The sequence below is a fragment of the Odontesthes bonariensis genome, chromosome 1 (assembly GCF_027942865.1).
Source record: "Odontesthes bonariensis isolate fOdoBon6 chromosome 1, fOdoBon6.hap1, whole genome shotgun sequence".
Classification (NCBI taxonomy): domain Eukaryota; kingdom Metazoa; phylum Chordata; class Actinopteri; order Atheriniformes; family Atherinopsidae; genus Odontesthes; species Odontesthes bonariensis.
The window spans coordinates 36,233,291-36,252,484 of NC_134506.1; the positions used below are offsets into that span (position 1 = coordinate 36,233,291).

General features: G+C 42.0%; 1 protein-coding gene across 1 annotated transcript in view; it reads left to right on the top strand.

The window, feature by feature from the left end:
- znf609b (zinc finger protein 609b) overlaps positions 1-19,194 on the top strand; it is an 86,280-nt gene that overhangs the window by 56,927 nt on the left and 10,159 nt on the right. Inside the window, exons 3-4 of the mRNA XM_075465731.1 lie at positions 2,510-2,735; positions 18,458-18,545. Of these exons, the coding sequence (XP_075321846.1) occupies positions 2,510-2,735; positions 18,458-18,545 (314 nt within the window). The remainder of the gene's footprint in view (positions 1-2,509; positions 2,736-18,457; positions 18,546-19,194) is intronic.

Genomic DNA, 19,194 nt, shown 5'->3' on the forward strand with positions numbered 1-19,194 from the left:
AATGGCAGCATTCGCCACGATGGTTAGTGGGTGTGTACAGGTGGGCATTTTTACGACAGTGTAGAATTTCAGTTTGACCAATAGAGATCGCTATACTGCCGCTAAACTACCTTGTATCCCTTTAAGTAGCTTAGAACGCAAGTTTACTTTTAAAAAAGAGCAACGTTTGGCGTTGAAAGATTTCATTGCCAAGAAGGATGTATTTCCTCGTCGAATTTCTGTCGCTCTACATACGTCATCTGGTATAAGTGATACAATTGGCTATGAATCGAACGCAAAGCAGCATGGGAAGAACCAGACGCCATTTGATAGACATTCGTAGCGCCCAATAAACGGCTCTAGCAATTCGTAAACCACACCTCAAATACGAGAAAATGCACACCTAGTTCCCAGACCACCATCTCATCGAGATGTGGACGCGTCAGCCAGGCTAGTGTCTACATGCACTTAATAACTCAATCTTATTGTAATTTAGCCAATTATCTGATCCTTTCAGTGCCATGTAACCCCTCTGACTGTTTGTTCTAATTGGAAGCAAACTGATCCTGCAAAACTTTGGCTTTAAAACTCAATTCTGTTAGCTCACAAACGATATCCAAATCATCAACATAAATAGTTTGAGGAATTGTCGAGCCCTTTCAGGGGAGTTTCTGGATGAACATGTTTGTACTTTTCTTCATTTGCTGTCACTCTGCTGGAAGCTTCATTGTGTGGTTTTCGTCTGAGGTCCAGGAACGGCGTGTGGTGACAGCTCAGGTGATTACCTGTCCCGTCTCATTCACTCAGCCGGCTCGCAGCGTGGCCACATCACACATGGAAAACTGACACACGGTGATTACGATGTCGTTGGCCCCCACTCACTCACACATTAATTTGCTTTTCCTCCAAGCAGCGGCAGAAACGGGCCAGCCCCGCTAACGTCGGTATTAAACCGTGACTTGTAAAGATTTTGTGATGACAAATCTTTAGCTAATATTAAGTTTCATCGAGGACTAATATTTGGTTTTCAAACCTCCGTAATTGACTCTCCTAATACAGAATACTTCAAATATAGAATATGTCTTAAATGGAAATGAATAAGTGTGCCAGTCCTCCTTCTCCATCTTCATGAAGACCAGTTTGACAAGTGCAATCATGCTGAAACCTCAGACCACAAAGAAAGCTGAAAACTACTCATTTTGCTGCCATGCTACTGGCTCTGCTGAGCGGTACAGAAGCATAGCTGCAACTACACAGCTATGATGCGGAACTTGTTTACCTCGTAGTGTGATAAGATGGCATGATGACTATTGTTCATATGCACTGAATACATCTGTGTGCCACAGCTGGGAGTGAATGGTGACGCAATATTTTTGCAGGCATTTGTTAAAAAACAAAATTGAACCAAAAATGTGTATTTTGTCGATATATTTCTTAACTTCAGGGAAAATATCTTTGTTCTGCGCACAGCATTAATGCTACCAGCAGTTTGTAACAACATTTCAGATGTTTGATTCAACACCAAAGTGGTGAACTGTTTTTTAGTTTTTTAGCCGCATTTGACACAGTTTGAAACGGTAAGTAGATTAGAACAATTATTTAAAGACTGTAAAGACTTGTAATCCAAATGTGTCAGTTGTTGTTTTGTTTTCAAAGCCTAATTGGATCCAGCATTGGCAGCATATTCCAGAACACTGAGTGGTTTATGCCCAATTAATAAATGTGCGTCGTTGGCTGCAGCTTGGCATTCCTGCCGCAGTTCAGTGCTAATGATTTGGAGCGCTTTAATGTGGACTGCCTTGAATAAAGAGCACTAAGCCTGGTGACACTGTGGCCCTTAAATCACCATCACTCTCCCTCTGCCTCTTTTCCCACCTACATGTTTTTCTGCCTCCATTTCTCTCTTGTGCTGCCCTCCATTTGCTCTCATCGCCTCCCTCCCTTGCTGTCCTTTTCATTTTCCTCATAGGCCCACTCGCTACTCATTGCTGTCACAGTGTGTCAGAACAGGTGAAATCAATTACTGACCCTCAGCGGCCCGCTCCCTTACCACAACTAGCTCTTTAATTGAGGGAATTAATGAGTGATCAGTCTGTGAGATGATTTGGTGTCATGGATCTCTAGCTGCTGTGTGTGTGTGTGTGAGGAAGGAAAGCTCGGGGAGGGTTTGTTTGGCAGACCCCCGCATATCTAATTCTGTCCTTCCACAGAGGCAGTCAATGCAGTTCACATTCCCTCCCTCTGCCTTCTCTGCCTGCTAATCACCTCTAAGGTTGAGAGGAAAGGTTAAGGAAAGACACAGTAGTGCATTACAGCACTAACAGCTGCCTGGCCTTTTCTCTGTTGAGGAAAGCTTTCAAGGGCCACTGAAATACCACAATGTCTCATGTGTCGAGCACGTTGTTCACTTCCTCTCATTGTGCCATCCACTGACTGAATCTCAACATAGTCTCTGTATGTGTTTATGAACACGTTCTGAAGTGTCTCGTGCGTTTCTTTCTCTTATCAACCTCCTCTTCCTCCTTCACAGATGGAATCTCCCGTCTCCACGCCAGCTCCTCCCCCTCTCCACCTCCTGGCCACAGTGGGCAACAGTGAGATTGCCTCGCCGTGTGAGCAGATAATGGTCCGCACGCGTTCCGTGGCGGTGAACACATCCGATGTGGCCCTGGCGACCGAACCCGAGTGCTTGGGGCCCTGCGAGCCAGGGACCAGCGTCAATCTCGAAGGCATCGTGTGGCAGGAAACCGAAGATGGTAAGAAGAGTGGTTTAACATGCTGTTTAGTGAAACAAATAAGTCATGGTTGGGGCACAAAAGGAAAGGAGATAAAACATATGGGATAATTGCTGTTTTTTTTTTGGTTTTTTTTTGTCCATACTCTGTGTGGTTTTGTGGTTAAGACATCTTAAGAACATTGCGTTTTCAAGGCTTTAGTTAAGTCTCTGTCGTTTAAAAAAAAAAAAAAGATCATCTTGCCGTCATTACCGTACATGTTTTTCCTGCTGAAATATAATTGGATTAGCCCAGACTGCCTTGGGAAATGGTGGTGGTACCAATTTGTGCTTTAACAGCACACATGGTGCATTATTTTGCCAAGAAGAATAGCAGTTGGCAGCCAGTTCTTAGGTGGCCTTGATTTGTTTTTTTGCTTGGGAGTTCATAGAAGAAAATTTGTTGCAGAGAGATATCTGCTCAACAGCATCGTGCCTCATAACAAAGCGCTTTTTTTTTTTTTTTGCAAACCTGCCAGTCGGGAATAGAGTTGGCTCATCTCCTGCAGTTCAGTCCGAGTGAAAATCTTAGGCACTCAGTTTTCCTCCCTTTGATCGAAACAACATTCAGCTTATTTAATTTCAAGATGTATCGCTTTCACTATCAGTTTCTGCAGGATCTGAAAAAACGGCCCCTTTTTTCCCTGTGAAATAATGCAAACACTGAATCTTCAAAGCAGCCCGCGCTCAGTGGCTCTGCGGGCATGCAGAGTACAGATCGCCCACACATTCACGGTGCTGCTAGTTGGTTCATTTTGAGGAACCAAATGGAGGAAAGGTCCCTGCCTCATCAACATTCCCAAAGCACAGTCCCTGTCATTGAGTGGCTGCTTCCCCCCCTCTATCCTTTTTTCTTATTTTTGCTCCAGTGTTGAGCTGAGCTGTCTGATTCCTCCCCCCCCCCCCCCCCCCCCCCCCCCCTCCCCCCTCTCTCTATTGCAGCTCTTTTCTGTTACCAAGCATCCAGCCAGTCGCCCCTTGACTCTGTTTCCAGGCAAACTGGGAGAGAGTGAGTGCATGGTGAGGGGTAGAGGCAGGGGGTGGAGAGCTGGGTTGTGGTAGACAAGGCCACTTCTGTTAGTGACACAAACATGGCTCAGAGCCAACACCAGTACTATGTTGTGCTCCCTCATTCTCTGCCTCCCACAGAGTGATGGAGCCTCCCACTTTCCCCCAACCAAGTCTGTCCTTTGCCTGTACTCACCTTGTCAAAGCTGCTATTTTAGCTAAAAGAGGCAGTGATTTTGGTCCGGTTGAGCTGTGTTTTCCTCTGATTCTGCTCTGTCTGACACAGGAGGATGGTGGGAGATTTTGAGTGGTTTTAAAAGTGGTGAGGAGAGTAGAAAGGGTGGGGGTGTTTCATGAGTAGCAGTGGTGGAGGTGGGGGGAGCACTCTGCAGGTGTAGCACACAGGTTGTTATGGCTGTCAGGGCTGTAGAGGCCCGTAGAGTAAGATTACAACTGAACCCTCTTTGAAGTCTGTTGTGTTTTTTTTAATCTCAGAAACTTGTCAGGCAGAGCAAAGTCGTTTTCATCTGTTTTTATACTCACTTTGAAATATTACATCAGAAAAGATTGACAGAAAAAGCCAAATTTAGGAAATACTTCTTAGCTTTTATGTTTATGTATTCACTTAATGTGCTTTTTCCCCCAAAAAAGTTGCTCCACCCAAGTGGAGAGCAAATATTCCTGTTTCTGCTTTTGGAGAATAAACATGGCTAATACCAGCCGACGTGAAAAGATAATTAGACATGGCAGTGTCCCAAATTCAGTTTTTATAAAAGCTGAATCTTTAAAACAGCTACAGATGAGCACACAATAACAAAACAATTTGACATTGTTGGAAACCTAACATTATTCCTCATTTGGATGTGGAGAAAAAGCAAAGCGGTTAGTTTTCACTTGAGATATCAGGCAACTTGTTACTAGCATAGTTTCAACTTGTGAACCCGTCACATGCTCGCACGCCAACGTCACTGTCGCCACTTTCAAAGGAGAGCGGTGCTGCACTAAGATTAAATGTCCTTGTCTGAGAATACCAAATAACAATTGGTGTTTGATATTTGTTTCATTGATTTTATTTCAATGGCAAATACCAATTTTTGTTGCTCACCTCCCACGACCGTAGTTGAAAGTTGACGGCTGTTAGGACGGCCCCAATCACAATTTTCCCTGGTAAAAATCAGTCCACCCAAAAGTTCTGTGTGCAAATTCTTTGAAAAGATTGAGTGCAAACTCTGCCACATATAGCTAGCATGTAGTAAGCCTACCAGTTCTGTGCGCTATGCATCGTTTTAAAATGTTGGATTAATTCCTCATGAAGAGTACTTTTATTTGAAATGAACCTTCTTAGTGTTGTTTGGGTGTTGCCACTGTGCCCTTTACTCTCTTTATGAAAGGGGGATGCAAAGCCTCGCCCGTACCACCACCCTCGAAAAGACTCTATTCAGCTTTGGTTACGAGCTTCATACCAGATTATGGAAATGCACATTTTCTTTATATTGGTGTTTCAAAAGTGTGCTTCAGATCTGTTTAACAATACAACACTGAAGCAGTGTGTTTAAAAGCTGAAGGGATCCTCTGCATCAGCCTTTAAGTGTTTAAAGATTTTATTGCTGTTTGATACAGCAGCTCGTTGGCTGCTGAAATAAAGTTCGATTTGTTTTGTTTTCTCTTTTTGAAGAGCTGGTCTGTTTTACCATCTCAGATTTTTTTATAACGTGTATAATTGTCAGTTTTAGGTTTCATAGAAACAATAAAACCAGTGTTGTTGAGATACACCAGTACATCTGGGCTGGGTTTTTTTTGTTTTTTTAAGTGAGCCCATTCTCAGCACCCTTCATTGTATTACATTTCGCACACTACATTAAACAACACAAAGATGTGTATTGTCCTCCCTTTTACATCATTTTAATAGTACAAGGTCCTAAAAACCCACTGGCTGGTTTGAAAATGAAAGACCTAGTTGCTGTTTACATCACACAGCACTGCCTGTTCCCTTTAGAGATTTATGAATGAAGGATTCTCACAGATGAACAAATGAGAACCAGCTCAAATAAATCCACTCAGATGACCGGGGAAGAGCAACAAACAGAGGCCTCAAAGACATCCTGATTTAGCTGTGAAGTTACGCAGTCTCCCACCACTCCTCATGACAAGTCTCATACAGAGCTGTTTAGGCATTTAAGAACTGTGTGTGCGTATCATTTAGCATGCCAACCAACAGCTGCTTCATCACCTCCGCCTTTTTGGCCTTGTGGGAGTAAATGAACAACAAGCTCCCAGTAATTGTCTGCGCCTCACCCGACTCACTGAGTGCCAAAGAGGGGAAAAAGATGTGGAGGAAGCGAGCAACGCAGAACAAAAAGCGTTCACAGAGGGCTGCACCTTAAGTCGGAGCTGACAAGAATCTTGGCTGAGGAGGATGAGTACATTTTAAAAAAAAATTAATAAATTTTTTTATCCTGTGTAATTCGAGGCTTTGAGCACAGATGTTGCCAAATCTGGATAACGACAAGATTTAAATACAAGCCCACATGTATCGCGGATTGCTGAATGAACAAAATAACAAAAAAGCTTATTATTTTGTATTTGGACCTATGTAGGAGAACAAGTGTCACACTGTCATTCAGGGGGAAAGTGAAGCGTAGACAGGAGGGAGGGGAGGGGGGGGGGTCGGAGCCGGGGTACTGACACAAATCCCCTCAGCACAGACGAGGCAGTGGCAGCTCTCAGGGTCGTGTCGGCAGAGCGATGGGCCAACCCCTCCCAGGCTTAGCATGCTGATACCTCCAAATGCCATCTCTGAAATGCAGGAGAAGTTTATTGCTCTTGAAACGCAGCCCAGAACGCCTTGGCTCCTGCTCCGGGGCAGAGGGAACACAGAGGGGGCCCCTTCAGCCAAACACTGCAGCTCCATGCCAGTAACACACACACACACACACACACACACACACCCTCCAGTTCACAGCAGGCTATTCCCCAAGCAGGTCCCACTGCTTCTTAAGCTCCCTAATAGATAAATAATACAGGCTGTTTGTGATAAATGTTTGTCTCGTGGATTATTTATGCAACGCACATCACTACAGCACTGGCTTTAGCACATGAGTGAAAAGATGTTTGGCATCTGCATAGAAGACGGGTCATAGTGAAACAGACACTCCTGCATAAACATTTGAGTTGTCTTTTTCTCCTTCTCTATGTCTTCAACCCCGTCAGGGAGTGGAGAAGGAGAATACTGCATGAAAGGAGCACTTGGCTCTGAAACTCACTCGCCAGCTATGCTTCCTTGCTCCTTTGAAGACCACCTGTCAGTGGCCTCATTGAAATGTTTTCACAGAGGCGAGCGGGGGCCGCTCTCCCTGAACTTTCTGTTAAAAATGTCCTTGAAATTAGAGTGAGCATTGTCAAGAGGCCTGTAGCTGTCGGCCAGGCCGCTGAGCGAGAGGAGGATGGAGTGAAAAAAAGAAAATCAATCGCCGAAGACCAATTTCTGTTAACCGTGGAGGACGGATCAGAAAGAAAAGAGCAAAAGTGACAGAACTTTCTTTGTCTCTGGCCCACACACCGTAGATTTTCATTTGCCCCTTCTTAGCCACATTTCTTTACAAGTTGCTAAGCCTTTTGAGCCTCACCAGGAGTGGAGTAGCCAATTTTCAGGGAAAAGAAAAACAAGCCCTCCCTTGTTGTTTTCCCTAAATAGGTGGTTTAAATGACACTATAGGATACTGAGATGATGATGGATCATTGCTCCTGAGGGACTAAGCTTGATTTGTGAGTCACACACTTAGTCCCAGGGTAGTGTTGGCAAGATGGCGCCTGAATTAACCCAAATTACATTAAAGAGACATCGGTTCCCATTCTTATTGGCTGACAACTGCATTTTTTTGAAGCACTTAAACAGTCTTGAAATATAAATCAAATGCCTGGAGGAATTGCAGGCTTCACCAGTGGTTGTCACAAGATATCATATTTTTTGTATCCACGTCAAGGAGAGCTTGACTAATGGGCCTTTGGCAGACCCGTCTCTGAATCTCAGCACCATCTCCTTTAAGGAAAAACACCAGCAGGGATGTTTTAACAAGAGATTGTAGATTTACCCAGATGACATTTAAGGAAACTGCTCCCTCGCCTCAGTACAAATTATATACAGGAATAAGTGTGTGTAAAGTTGGTAGAAATGTCAAATATTTATTTATTTATCTGTTTATTTTGGCCATGACTAACACGAGCGGCTGGTGTTTTTTCATAATGCTTTCACTGTAAGAGTAAACATGACCAGATTTTTGTGGAGGGAGAAACTGCTGCATGCGGCTGATAATGTCGGGCGATGTGGAAGGCATACTAATTCACCCTTCCTCTGCCTCTCCGTGGAATGAGAGAATTGACCTTCTCACAGGCTGTTATTCTTGTCAGTGAGGGTGACTTCACACTTTTACCTTTTAGAAACCAGAATGCAGCCTGAACTTTTCAGATGAGGCTCGCTGGAACGCACTGAACTCCCAAATATAATTGCCAACAACACCCAAGTCTGATCAGCCAGTTGTCTGTAACATCTGTTATTTTCTCCACTTGGACTTAGGTTGGTGTTTATTATCATTATTGTCTTTGAAGTCTCCAATTTCTTGTGCTTTTTATTGACCTGGAATTAAATGCAGTGCAGGAGGGCTGCACTTAATATTGCAGAAAGTCACATTTTCCTGGTTACTGATCTATCGAAATGGCAGATGTGAACTATAGCTGCTACTTGTGTCATGTGTTCCAGCAACAGGGAAGTGTTCTGACACAGTTGACTTCACGCTTCCTCTTAACAGTGAAAGTGAGAATATATATATATGTATATATATATATATATCTCCTAATGTTTGCACTGACATTTGAAATCTACCAGATGTCTCTAGCTTAGTGTACCGTTTTCAGGACTTTCAAGAGCTGGTTGAGAATAAGATGATCTCTCACACATTAGACATTGATCTGCTCGTTACATTTATAAAAGTAATGTTGTACTTTTATCATGTATTATTGACTGATTTCTGAACAGAAGTTTTGCGAGTGTAGCTTTTTGAGACTTAATTCACACTGAGTCCTATTCCTCGCTTGTTTAGCAATTAGTTGTAAATAATGTAGAAAATAATCAGAAGAAAAAAAACAAAACAAAAGGAAGCATCGATCGCTCGACTGGTGACCAAATTGTCCAATTTTTTCCCCCATTTACAAGCAAAAATAAATAAGAAGTGATATTTGAAAAAGCTGCAAAAAAGAAATGATCAAACACGTTTCCGTGCCTGGTTTGAAATGAATAATCTAGGCTGCCTAACGTGGCCAGAGGATGGTAATACGTGGCCAGAGGATGGTAATACGTGGCCAGAGCATAGTAATGCATGGCCAGAGGATGGTAATACGTGGCCAGAGGATGGTAATACGTGGCCAGAGGATGGTAATACGTGGCCAGAGCATAGTAATGCATGGCCAGAGGATGGTAATACGTGGCCAGAGGATGGTAATACGTAGCCCGAGGATAGTAATACGTAGCCCGAGGATGGTAATACGTGGCCAGAGCATAGTAATGCATGGCCAGAGGATGGTAATACGTGGCCAGAGGATGGTAATACGTGGCCAGAGGATAGTAATACGTAGCCCGAGGATAGTAATACGTAGCCCGAGGATGGTAATACGTGGCCAGAGCATAGTAATGCATGGCCAGAGGATGGTAATACGTAGCCCAAGGATAGTAATACGTAGCCCGAGGATGGTAATACGTGGCCAGAGCATAGTAATGCATGGCCAGAGGATGGTAATACGTGGCCAGAGGATGGTAATACGTGGCCAGAGGATAGTAATACGTAGCCCAAGGATAGTAATACGTAGCCCGAGGATGGTAATACGTTGCCCGAGGATAGGAATACGTAGCCCGAGGATAGTAATACGTAGCCCGAGGATAGTAATACGTAGCCCGAGGATAGTAATACGTAGCCCGAGGATAGTAATACGTAGCCCGAGGATAGTAATACGTAGCCCGAGGATGGTAATACGTGGCCAGAGGATGGTAATACGTAGCCCGAGGATAGTAATACGTAGCCCGAGGATGGTAATACGTGGCCAGAGGATGGTAATACGTAGCCCGAGGATAGTAATACGTAGCCCGAGGATGGTAATACGTGGCCAGAGGATGGTAATACGTGGCCAGAGGATGGTAATACGTAGCCCGAGGATGGTAATACGTGGCCAGAGAATGGTAATGTAGGCTACATACAAGTGGTTGGACCAGCTGATATGTTTGAATGAGGGCTGCAATCCACCTCTGCACCTCTTCTTAATTTAATCTGTGAGAAAATCTGTAATATTTGAGATATGATCAAATATTAAAAGTGTCCATCAAAGTGTGCTTCTTGTAAACGGGCAAAAACCACCTCATATTGGTGTATCGTCTCTCGGTGTATCTATTTATGGAAGCTTATTAAAATATTTAATAATTTCCATTCACTTTTTATTATTCACATCTTCTGAATGCAAAACAAAAACAACAACATTTCCCACTGAGTCATTAAGACCCCAAAGCTTGCTTCTGTAAGGGAAAAAAGCCATGGAGGAGCAAGCATTTAAACATTTGAACACACCCTCACCTTGCTGTAAAGTTCCCAATGAAGCTAACACACCCGTCTGCAAGCAGCACCCTCTGCTGTCATTTACTTTTATCAGCATTGGGAAAAAGAAAGGCGTTATCAGGAAAACCAAGGATTTCCTGGGACTGGATGACCGGTCATTTTGTATCAAGAGGTACAGAGGTTTCAGACGTTTGTTACATCAACTACGTCTTAGAATAAGTAATACTGAACTGGAGATACTTTTCAGATGGTTTCTAACCATAATTGCTTCCCTTTCCGTTGGAATTTATTGGTACAAAAACCCCTGTCCAGTAACATGAAGCACTTTACTTTTAGAGAAAGGTCACCCTTTTCTCTACCCACTTTTCTATGGTCGTTTAGTCAGTGTTTTATTACAGAGATTATCAGTTTTAAGAAAAGCTAACAATGTTAACAAATATATTTTATAGGTAGACAATCGGATTCGACTCAAATTTGACTCGGCAGGTCAGACATTTAATCAAAAAAGTCTGAAATTGTGCTCTAATATAATAATGAGTGGAAAACCAGCTTGATCATCATACAGATGAGACGTCGCCACAGATTTTAAAATGTTTGACACAATTGAGTCCCTTTTTAAAACGTAAACCCTTTGTAAGTCGACGCTCTGTCAGGCTTCAAAAGTCAAAGTGTTCTCCGCTCAGAGAAATGAATAGTAGGGCAGTAACGACCGCATGTTACTTCTGCTTTGGAAAGCTTGCAGCCAGAAGTTTAGAAGCAAATAACAAATAAAAACAACGAGTGGGACACACATCCGTGTGAAACCAGCTGCTGGTGGGACAGCTCCAAGAAAACGTCTTCAGAGTGTTGTTTTTTTTTTTTTTGGTCAAACCAGCTGTTCAGAGCCCTAAAATATTCAGTTTACAGTTGCATGAAATGTAGCTCCTCGCTTGTCCAGGTGGAATTATCGTATGAGACCAAACAGCGAGAGTTTTCTAACTGGAGCGCTGCATCCCTCAGGCTTTTGTAAAATGCTTCCAGTAGTACATTCCCCTTTATAACCCCCTCATCCAGCGCTGCAAGTGACTCATACAGTTTGCTCCAAATTGCTGTCTGCCCAGCGTTTAAGATAAAGGTCAGTCTGAGAACTTTGTATTTTGACAGTGACTTAACCGGACAAGCTCGACTTTGTTTCATGCACCACAAGTTCAGAATAACGCCGTTAAAATGCAAACGTGCTCGGCACTTGAGCGCTCAAACACTTCATTCATCAAGGTTGCAGTTATTGCTCGTGGCAGCACCCAGCTATCTTTTATCTTCTGTAATGAACACTGACACTATTTTTCTCATTGTTATCACTTTCTTGTCTACACGCAGCCTTGACGAGTGTTGCTTTTGTAACACAGAAAACTGAGAATGGCAAATAAAGACCTTTAGTCGACTGTTTTTTTTTTTTTAGCAGGATACACAGAGGGTCTGTCAATAATTACATTAGTATGTGACAGCGTATGAAAGGTGATAATTACAACTGCTGGTAATTGTTCACACAAGCAAGCACTCTTTTTCAAGGCGAGCCTTGTCTAAATCCGAAATCTTTCTCACATTTAAACCAAATGGAAACCTTTAATGTGATGTTTTGGGAGTCACGCAGTGTCGCACCCAATTATTACAGAGGAGCAATCTCCCATTTTCAAAGATAACAAAAGCATTTTGACAAGGTCAGTTAGTGAAAATGTCATTAACCCCTCTGGATTCCTGTTGAGCTGGAGCAGAGCAGAGGTCAGCCAGTGAACTCATGGTCCTCACAGATTTCACCAGCAGCAGAGGACCTGATATTTTGGTCCCTCTGCAACCTGATGAAATGTGTTAAGTAGGAAGGAGGAGGGGAGGTTTAGGACACGACATGGCACTCACCCATACGGCAGACATGCTCCTCCTGACTTAAATTTTCCCCTTTCATTTCACCCTCTTGTTCAAATAATCTCATACAACTATGTGGTGGAGTTCAGAGCCTGAGCAGGGCTGTCATTTGTTGTTGAACAGCACCTAAAGGAAATGAGGTTTAAAATTACAGGCCAATTCCTCTCATTATTGTGGGCTTCACTCAGTTGTCCTAAGTGACCCTATTAAGGCTGACACAAAGGGGGAGGCCAGAGTGCAGGGAACTGGGTTTGCTTCAAATCACTGTGCCCCTTTTTTCTCACCCCACTGCAACCCTCCCCAAGCAAACAAATCCCAAGTGAACTGCACCTCCAAAGAGCAAGTCTTATTTTTTGATCTTTGAACTGCAGTCTGTTTCTACTCTTTAGAGTCCCAGTGTGTCAAGAGAGGGATAGTGGGCCACGCAAACATAAACCAATTATTATACATGGATGGTCATCTTAAGTCTGGATGGAAATCACTTAAAGCTGAGTTTTTACTCCAGTTAAAAAGATCTTTTTAGACAAACACTTGCTAACATCTGGCTTTTGAGTGCAATCAGCATTCAGTCAAACGACTCTGCAGGAGTCGAGTGTATTAATCGTCTCTGGCTCCAATCGGCATCTACGGCACCAGCCGGGTGCACATGCGCATTTTGAATAACGATTCTGTCAGTTAAGAGTTGACAGAGCTTACTTTGTTCTTTTTGTTTTAGCTGAGATATTTAACCAAAGTAACGTCTCACTTGGAGGCTGTTAAACTGACAGCAACAAGTCAAGACGACCAAAGACCAGATTGGGATTTTATTTTTATTTATTTATTTTTTTACTTATCGGCAAGACGGGTGGTAGCTCAGTCTATAGTCTATAGTTAATATAATTACTAGTTTAATTAACTTGAGCATAGCAGAAACAGTGCTCCAACACACTGTACAGGAAACAGTCATGTCATCTGTTCATTTAGATCGTAGTTACGATCTAAATGATTGTATTTATGGGGATTCATTTAAAAAGTGGGTACACCTGCTTATACAGGGAGATGCCCTCCTTTACCATTTTATGAGTAAAGCTGTGTATTATTTTACATTTGGCCATACTCTGCAAGATTTAGGAGCCAGAAGCATCTGTGCAGACTGGGAAAAATTGATCCATCCCATCTCTATCTTTGCGTTTCTCAAATCAAAGTTTATTTAAAAACAACCTTGGTTGACCAAAGTGATGTACAAGGTACGTTACGTGAATGTAATCCGCAACCGCTAGTTCGTGTTCACATCAGTTTCAGGGACTTGATTTAAAACTTTGCTGTCAGTTAACTTGTGTTAAAACATATTTCTGGGCCATGTCAACACATTAGCCGCCTCCGTCCAGATGCTAACGTTTACACCACTTCCAGAGGAAAGACATCCAATAATCCACTAAAATGGCTGCTGGATAAAATAAACAATTGACCGTGTCAATGTTACTGTCTCTGGTGATACTTTTTTTTTTTAGCCTTGGGCAATAGAAAGAACGCAGACCTCTTCAAATGAGTTTTATATGATGGCTTTTTATCATCTAATTCCTTTTGGGAGTACAAATTATCAGCTGACATTTGCTTTTATGTATTTATCCTCTTTCTAAATACAGTTGTTTATGTAGACCTTTGACTATGGTTATTGTTCCTGAACAGAATTTGAGAAAAGATAGATTATTTGATATACTTCTGATGTTCTGTATTTTTAAACCACTGTATGTTTTTCATCGTTAGATTTTTGTATCTATATTTATATCCTTGTATGTCTTAATGGATTGTGGGTATTTAAGGTGGTGACTCTGTATACAGGAATCACGTCTAAAGAAGGCTCTGATGTTCGAAAACAGCTAATACGGTCGTAAATGTACGGATCGATCCATTCTTTTCTTAATTTGATACTAAAATCACTGCTGATCGGTGTTTAAGCCGATTAACGCACGACCATTCCGCGTTGTAGAAAAAAAGCCATACGCTGGTGGGTGTTTGTGGCTTTTTCGTCCGGGCTTAAAAAGGCTTTTGTCCTCTAAGACACAAAATCCATCCGTCTCCGTTCAGTTAGCACTTAAACATCGGTCAGGCAGTGTTGAGCTTAAAGGGACTTAAGAAGAAGAAATTTTAAATAAATTGCTGTCTCTTCAAATGTCTTTTCAACAGGTCTGCCCTTATTGAAATAAACCCACATGCGCTCGTTTTTGTGCAGAAAATAAATGAGTTTCTTGTGTAATTCGCTGTCTGCCAGAGGAACATGTGAGTTCTTTGTAAAGGGCTGTCTATGTTTAGAAAGACATGACATTTACATCTGTGTGATGACAGCTTAAAACTCGCAGAATAGATTCGCATAGCTTTCAGTTTTCAAATAGATGAAATTTAACTGGAGAATAATTTTACATTGCCAAGCTTTAAATGTCTTCTATCAACTATTTGTAAAGCCTAGTTAAGACAGTGTTGCATAGAATAAATCACGTCACACGCATTAGTTTTTTATTTGACAAGCCAATTAATCTTCCCCCAAGCATGCCTTCATTTCTAACTGGCTGCCCTTCTTCTTTTCCAAATAGATACTCTTAACTTCTCTATGGTTTAATAAACTAGTATTGACACAATGATGGTTCCTTTATAAAAATAATAAAATATGTAATCTAAACAAAAATGTGTCTATTAATTGTATCCAAATAGAATAATCTCTATGATTTAATATCATTTAATTGACTTATTCCAGTCAAAAATAATTGCATCTGACATTTCACAGCTACACTGTGTCTCAGACATTTTTTATCTCAAAGCAACTTAAAACTCTTCATTTGGGCCCAAAAATTAAGATTATGATGTGATTATAGAGCATCCCGACCTGTCACGTTTACTTTGTGTTAACTGCGAATCGCAAACACACTCGACCCTTTCATAAATACATTTTTCTCAATTTTTAAAGTCATCTTAATTGAAAATGAAGTCATGTGAGCTGCGTAGCCTCCAAATGTCCTTGAGGTGTCCCACATCATGTTAAAGGAACTGTGCTATTATCGTTGAGAGAAGGCCAGAGGCAGAGATTTGAGGTGATTCAGAAGCCAAGGATAACAGAGTTCCTTGGCTTCAGCAGGGAAGATGGCCAGAAGGAAGCCACTCAGGGGAAATAAGATCTCTGAAAGCTAGCAGACTCTGTAGCCTATTTTCCATAGAAGGTGGATTTACTGGGTAGTTTGCTGTGGCTTTATGACACCACAAATGGCTGCACTGTTTATGTGCTTGTAGAGTTCTAGTATTCCAATCCAAATGCAGTTGTTTCTTTAAAAAAAAAAAAAAGGTGGATTGTGATTTTAGATGTTTTTGCACATTTTGCTCCTGACACTACCAAGTATTTCTGGCCAATCAATCATCAACCCGTTTAGAGTGGAAATGCTCAATAAGATTGATCTCTTCTCATCAGCCATCATCCACTTTGTTTTCGTGAAGTTAAGCGTATGCAAGCTGACGCTGTGGGCTGCTTTTTTACTTACAGACAGTGAGTTATAGCTGAGGGAAATACAGGGAAGTTCCTCTGGAAAACCCAACACAAAGAACACGCGATGTCAGATTGTGGAGAGGATTTGTCTTCCAGGAGGGCTTAGTGCACAGACGAATACAGCATGGAATTTTCTCAGAACAAGACAGTGAAAGTCCTTCATGACCAAGCTGCAGCTCAGACCTGAGTCATAGTGGAAAACCTTTTCAGTGACTTGAAGGTGGTTTTATGAGATGCTCCTCGGTCAGTCTGATTGAGCTTAAGGAAAATCTGAGTGCCAAGTTAACACCTTTTTGTTGAAGATGAGACAAAGATTCATCAACATCTACGTGTTATTATGGATGAGCATTGACAAAAACTCTTGAAGTACAATTTAATTGATGAGCATTTCAGGTATATGGGTAGCCTAAACCTAGTCTTTATAAATGACATTTACTTCCTTACATCCAAATAAAATGGCAGATGTTACTGGGTGAAATGTTTGCTTTCTTGTTACTAATAAAAAAACTGAGTTGCATCAGTTTTCTCATCAAACAAGAAAAATGCTACATAAGAAGGTTAAACATTAAAACTGAATACTAATCGAAAATCATTAAAGACTTAACAATTCATGGTATAATTTCCAACCCTCTCTGTAATGAGCACAAGGAAGGCTATATCCTGCACATCATGAAAGGCTGGTCATTCATTTCCCTTTCTTGATTTACATCCTGCCTCAACCAGCTGCCAGAGCCATTTTGTGTTGGAGTGTTTGGAGAGCTTAGGGGGCGGGCTGTTGAAGGCGTTTTAGGAAAGGTCTGGGTTCTTTTAATGTGACAGAAATCCGAACTGGAGCACCTCTCCACTACCCAGCATACACACAGATGACATTTGCAGTTGAATCTAGCCTTGACGAAGCGCTGATGTTTTGTGGCTATAGATTGAAGGAAGAGACTTGCAGCCAAGTGTCAGCAAGTTCATGTAAACGTATATAAATGCCTTATATGCTCCCTGCTTTATGCCAGAGGCAGCAAGAGAAAAATGAGGTCTGAACTGTGACTGGTGTGTGTGTGGGAGGGAAAAAGATTGTAAGCCAGGGATGGTTATACCATTGAAAAGAGGAAATGAGGGTTAGGGTGAAGGAGAGAGGGAAAGTGGGGTGAGCAAGAGAGGTTTCCTAAGCTAATAAAATGCTCCGGAGGATGGAAGCTGCCAGCCAGCATTCCTGTGCCATTAGATAAGTTAGCTCACTGCAGCCTCCAGTTTCTCTGCAGTGCTGAAGTGGCAAACTGAGGTCACCGCCAGGCAGTGAGGGGGGTGGTGTGGGCAATAAATTCACAATGTTTCTGTATACAGTTGTTGGTGCTAAACCTCTGAAGCAGAATGGCTTATTATTCAGGTGAAAATCAACAACTTATCATTCACAAGCTTCAGTTGTGCTCTCAGGTTATAACAGCCTCCACAGCAGCCGTTGTGCATCGTGTTTTTGTGCTTTAACATAAAATATATTTCTTGTGCTTAGTAACACACTGAGATAAGCTCGTCTGTTTGTTCTTTGGCTCTCCTTGCAATGGTGGGATGTAACACCCCTCTCATTAAAAACAAATCCACATGTGAGCCCTGCACATGCCCAGCCATACACACGAAGTGGTTGTCCTGTTGAAGAGGCCACAAAGACACCATCAAAAGCCCACAAAAATGCCAAGCGACTGTGAAGCAAAATGTTGTGGTGCTGGGCCGGAAACCAAAGTTGTGGTTTGCTGCATCTCAGCTCCTGGGCGCTCTAGGGCACATTCGTGCATAAAGAGTCGACGTACTGCAAAACAAGGCTGAAGCTCATAGTTTTATGGTTCATAAAGTTTTTTTTTAGTGTTGCTTTAAACGTCTGAAGTGCAGGGACTTGAGATCATTTTGAACATATCTTTATAATTTATGACGACCCCTCAAGCTGTTGCCAAAACTAACCTCCGGAACTAATTTTGGTTTTTAAATGTGAGATCTGGTATCGCACAGGTCGGATTGTGTGGCTCACACGAGTGCGGCGAAATTCACACTGGCCAGATAGCAACACAGAAGCTTCTAAATGTGACAGATTGCAGCAATACCAGTGAAGTCAAGAGGCTTTTCTTGCACACTCATTTACAGTCTGTCAAACTGAACCCTTCATGTCGAGTCAGTCAAACCCAAGAAGCTGTAGCAGGCCCCCCCCCCCCAGGTATTATATTTCTGAGCTGCAAAATGAGATGGAGCGTTGCAAAGAAATATTTTCCTTCGAGAGATTCTCCTTCAGGGAAATCTTATGTGCGGTGAGATAACTTATTTAAATGGGAAGGTTGTCTCCTGGTAAGCTCAGTGTGTTTAGCGAGACTCTCTCCATGCATCTTATACAGGTTTTACAATGCTGACACAGTTGAGTGTGTTCCAACTCTTTTAGGAGGTGTCGGTCTATCTTGCCCCAACGGCTTTACTGTGTAAAGATTAAGAAAAAGCATCTTTGGCTTGTATAACTGTCTTTTTCATGTGACACCCTTTGGCAAAGATTACCTCACAGATGCTACAGCCTCAGTACGTTTTTCTCACAATGTGTAGGCAGTGATAAATGTATATATATGACATTTTTCTGTGTGATTCTTGGTAGATAAAACAAATGTGTAACTCTTGATTTTTTTTTTTTTTTTTTTTTTTTTTTTTTTTTTTTTTTTTGTCTCTCAGGCATGTTGGTGGTCAATGTTACCTGGAGAAACAAGACCTACGTAGGCACTCTGTTGGATTGTACACGACATGACTGGGCTCCCCCCAGGTAAGACACATCACCCTGTTCTGCTCACTTCATTTGAAGGAAGCCGGTTTAGCATGCTGTTAAATTTACCGCCAAGCATGGGAGTTGTAAATGTCAAGGTAGAGAAGAGTTCACAATTGCCAAAAATCACTGGTGCATACTCTCTATCCATAGTCATGGTACACAGTCTTTTAACCTTTTCATATTCTGTGTGATATGAATCTGCTGTAGCAGCATCAGCCCAAGCATACACAGCCTAATGTACTGACTTGCCAGTGTGCCACAGGACCACTGAGTGTATGTTGGTCTTTATGTTGAGCCTGGAGAAACATGATTCATTGGCAGGCAGCTGATGTCCCAGGAGGCAGCAGTGGAAATAGAAAGCTACTCTAACAAGCCAGATTGCAGAATCCAATTATTGGACAAAGAGCTTTTTTTCTTCTACACTGGATAACATTCTCCATCACAAATGCTGCATTTGCTAAGATCAGTTTTATGGTTATAACGTTATGTGTTTTTGCGATTTTAGGTATTTTTCCTTTGCAAATAACAAGAAATTACATATGCAAAGTATGTGTGTAAAGCACTGTTCTAAGCACTGGCTTTGATTCAAAACACCTGCACTGTATCCAAGTGTAAATGTAAATCTAGGTATGAAATGCATCGTTAA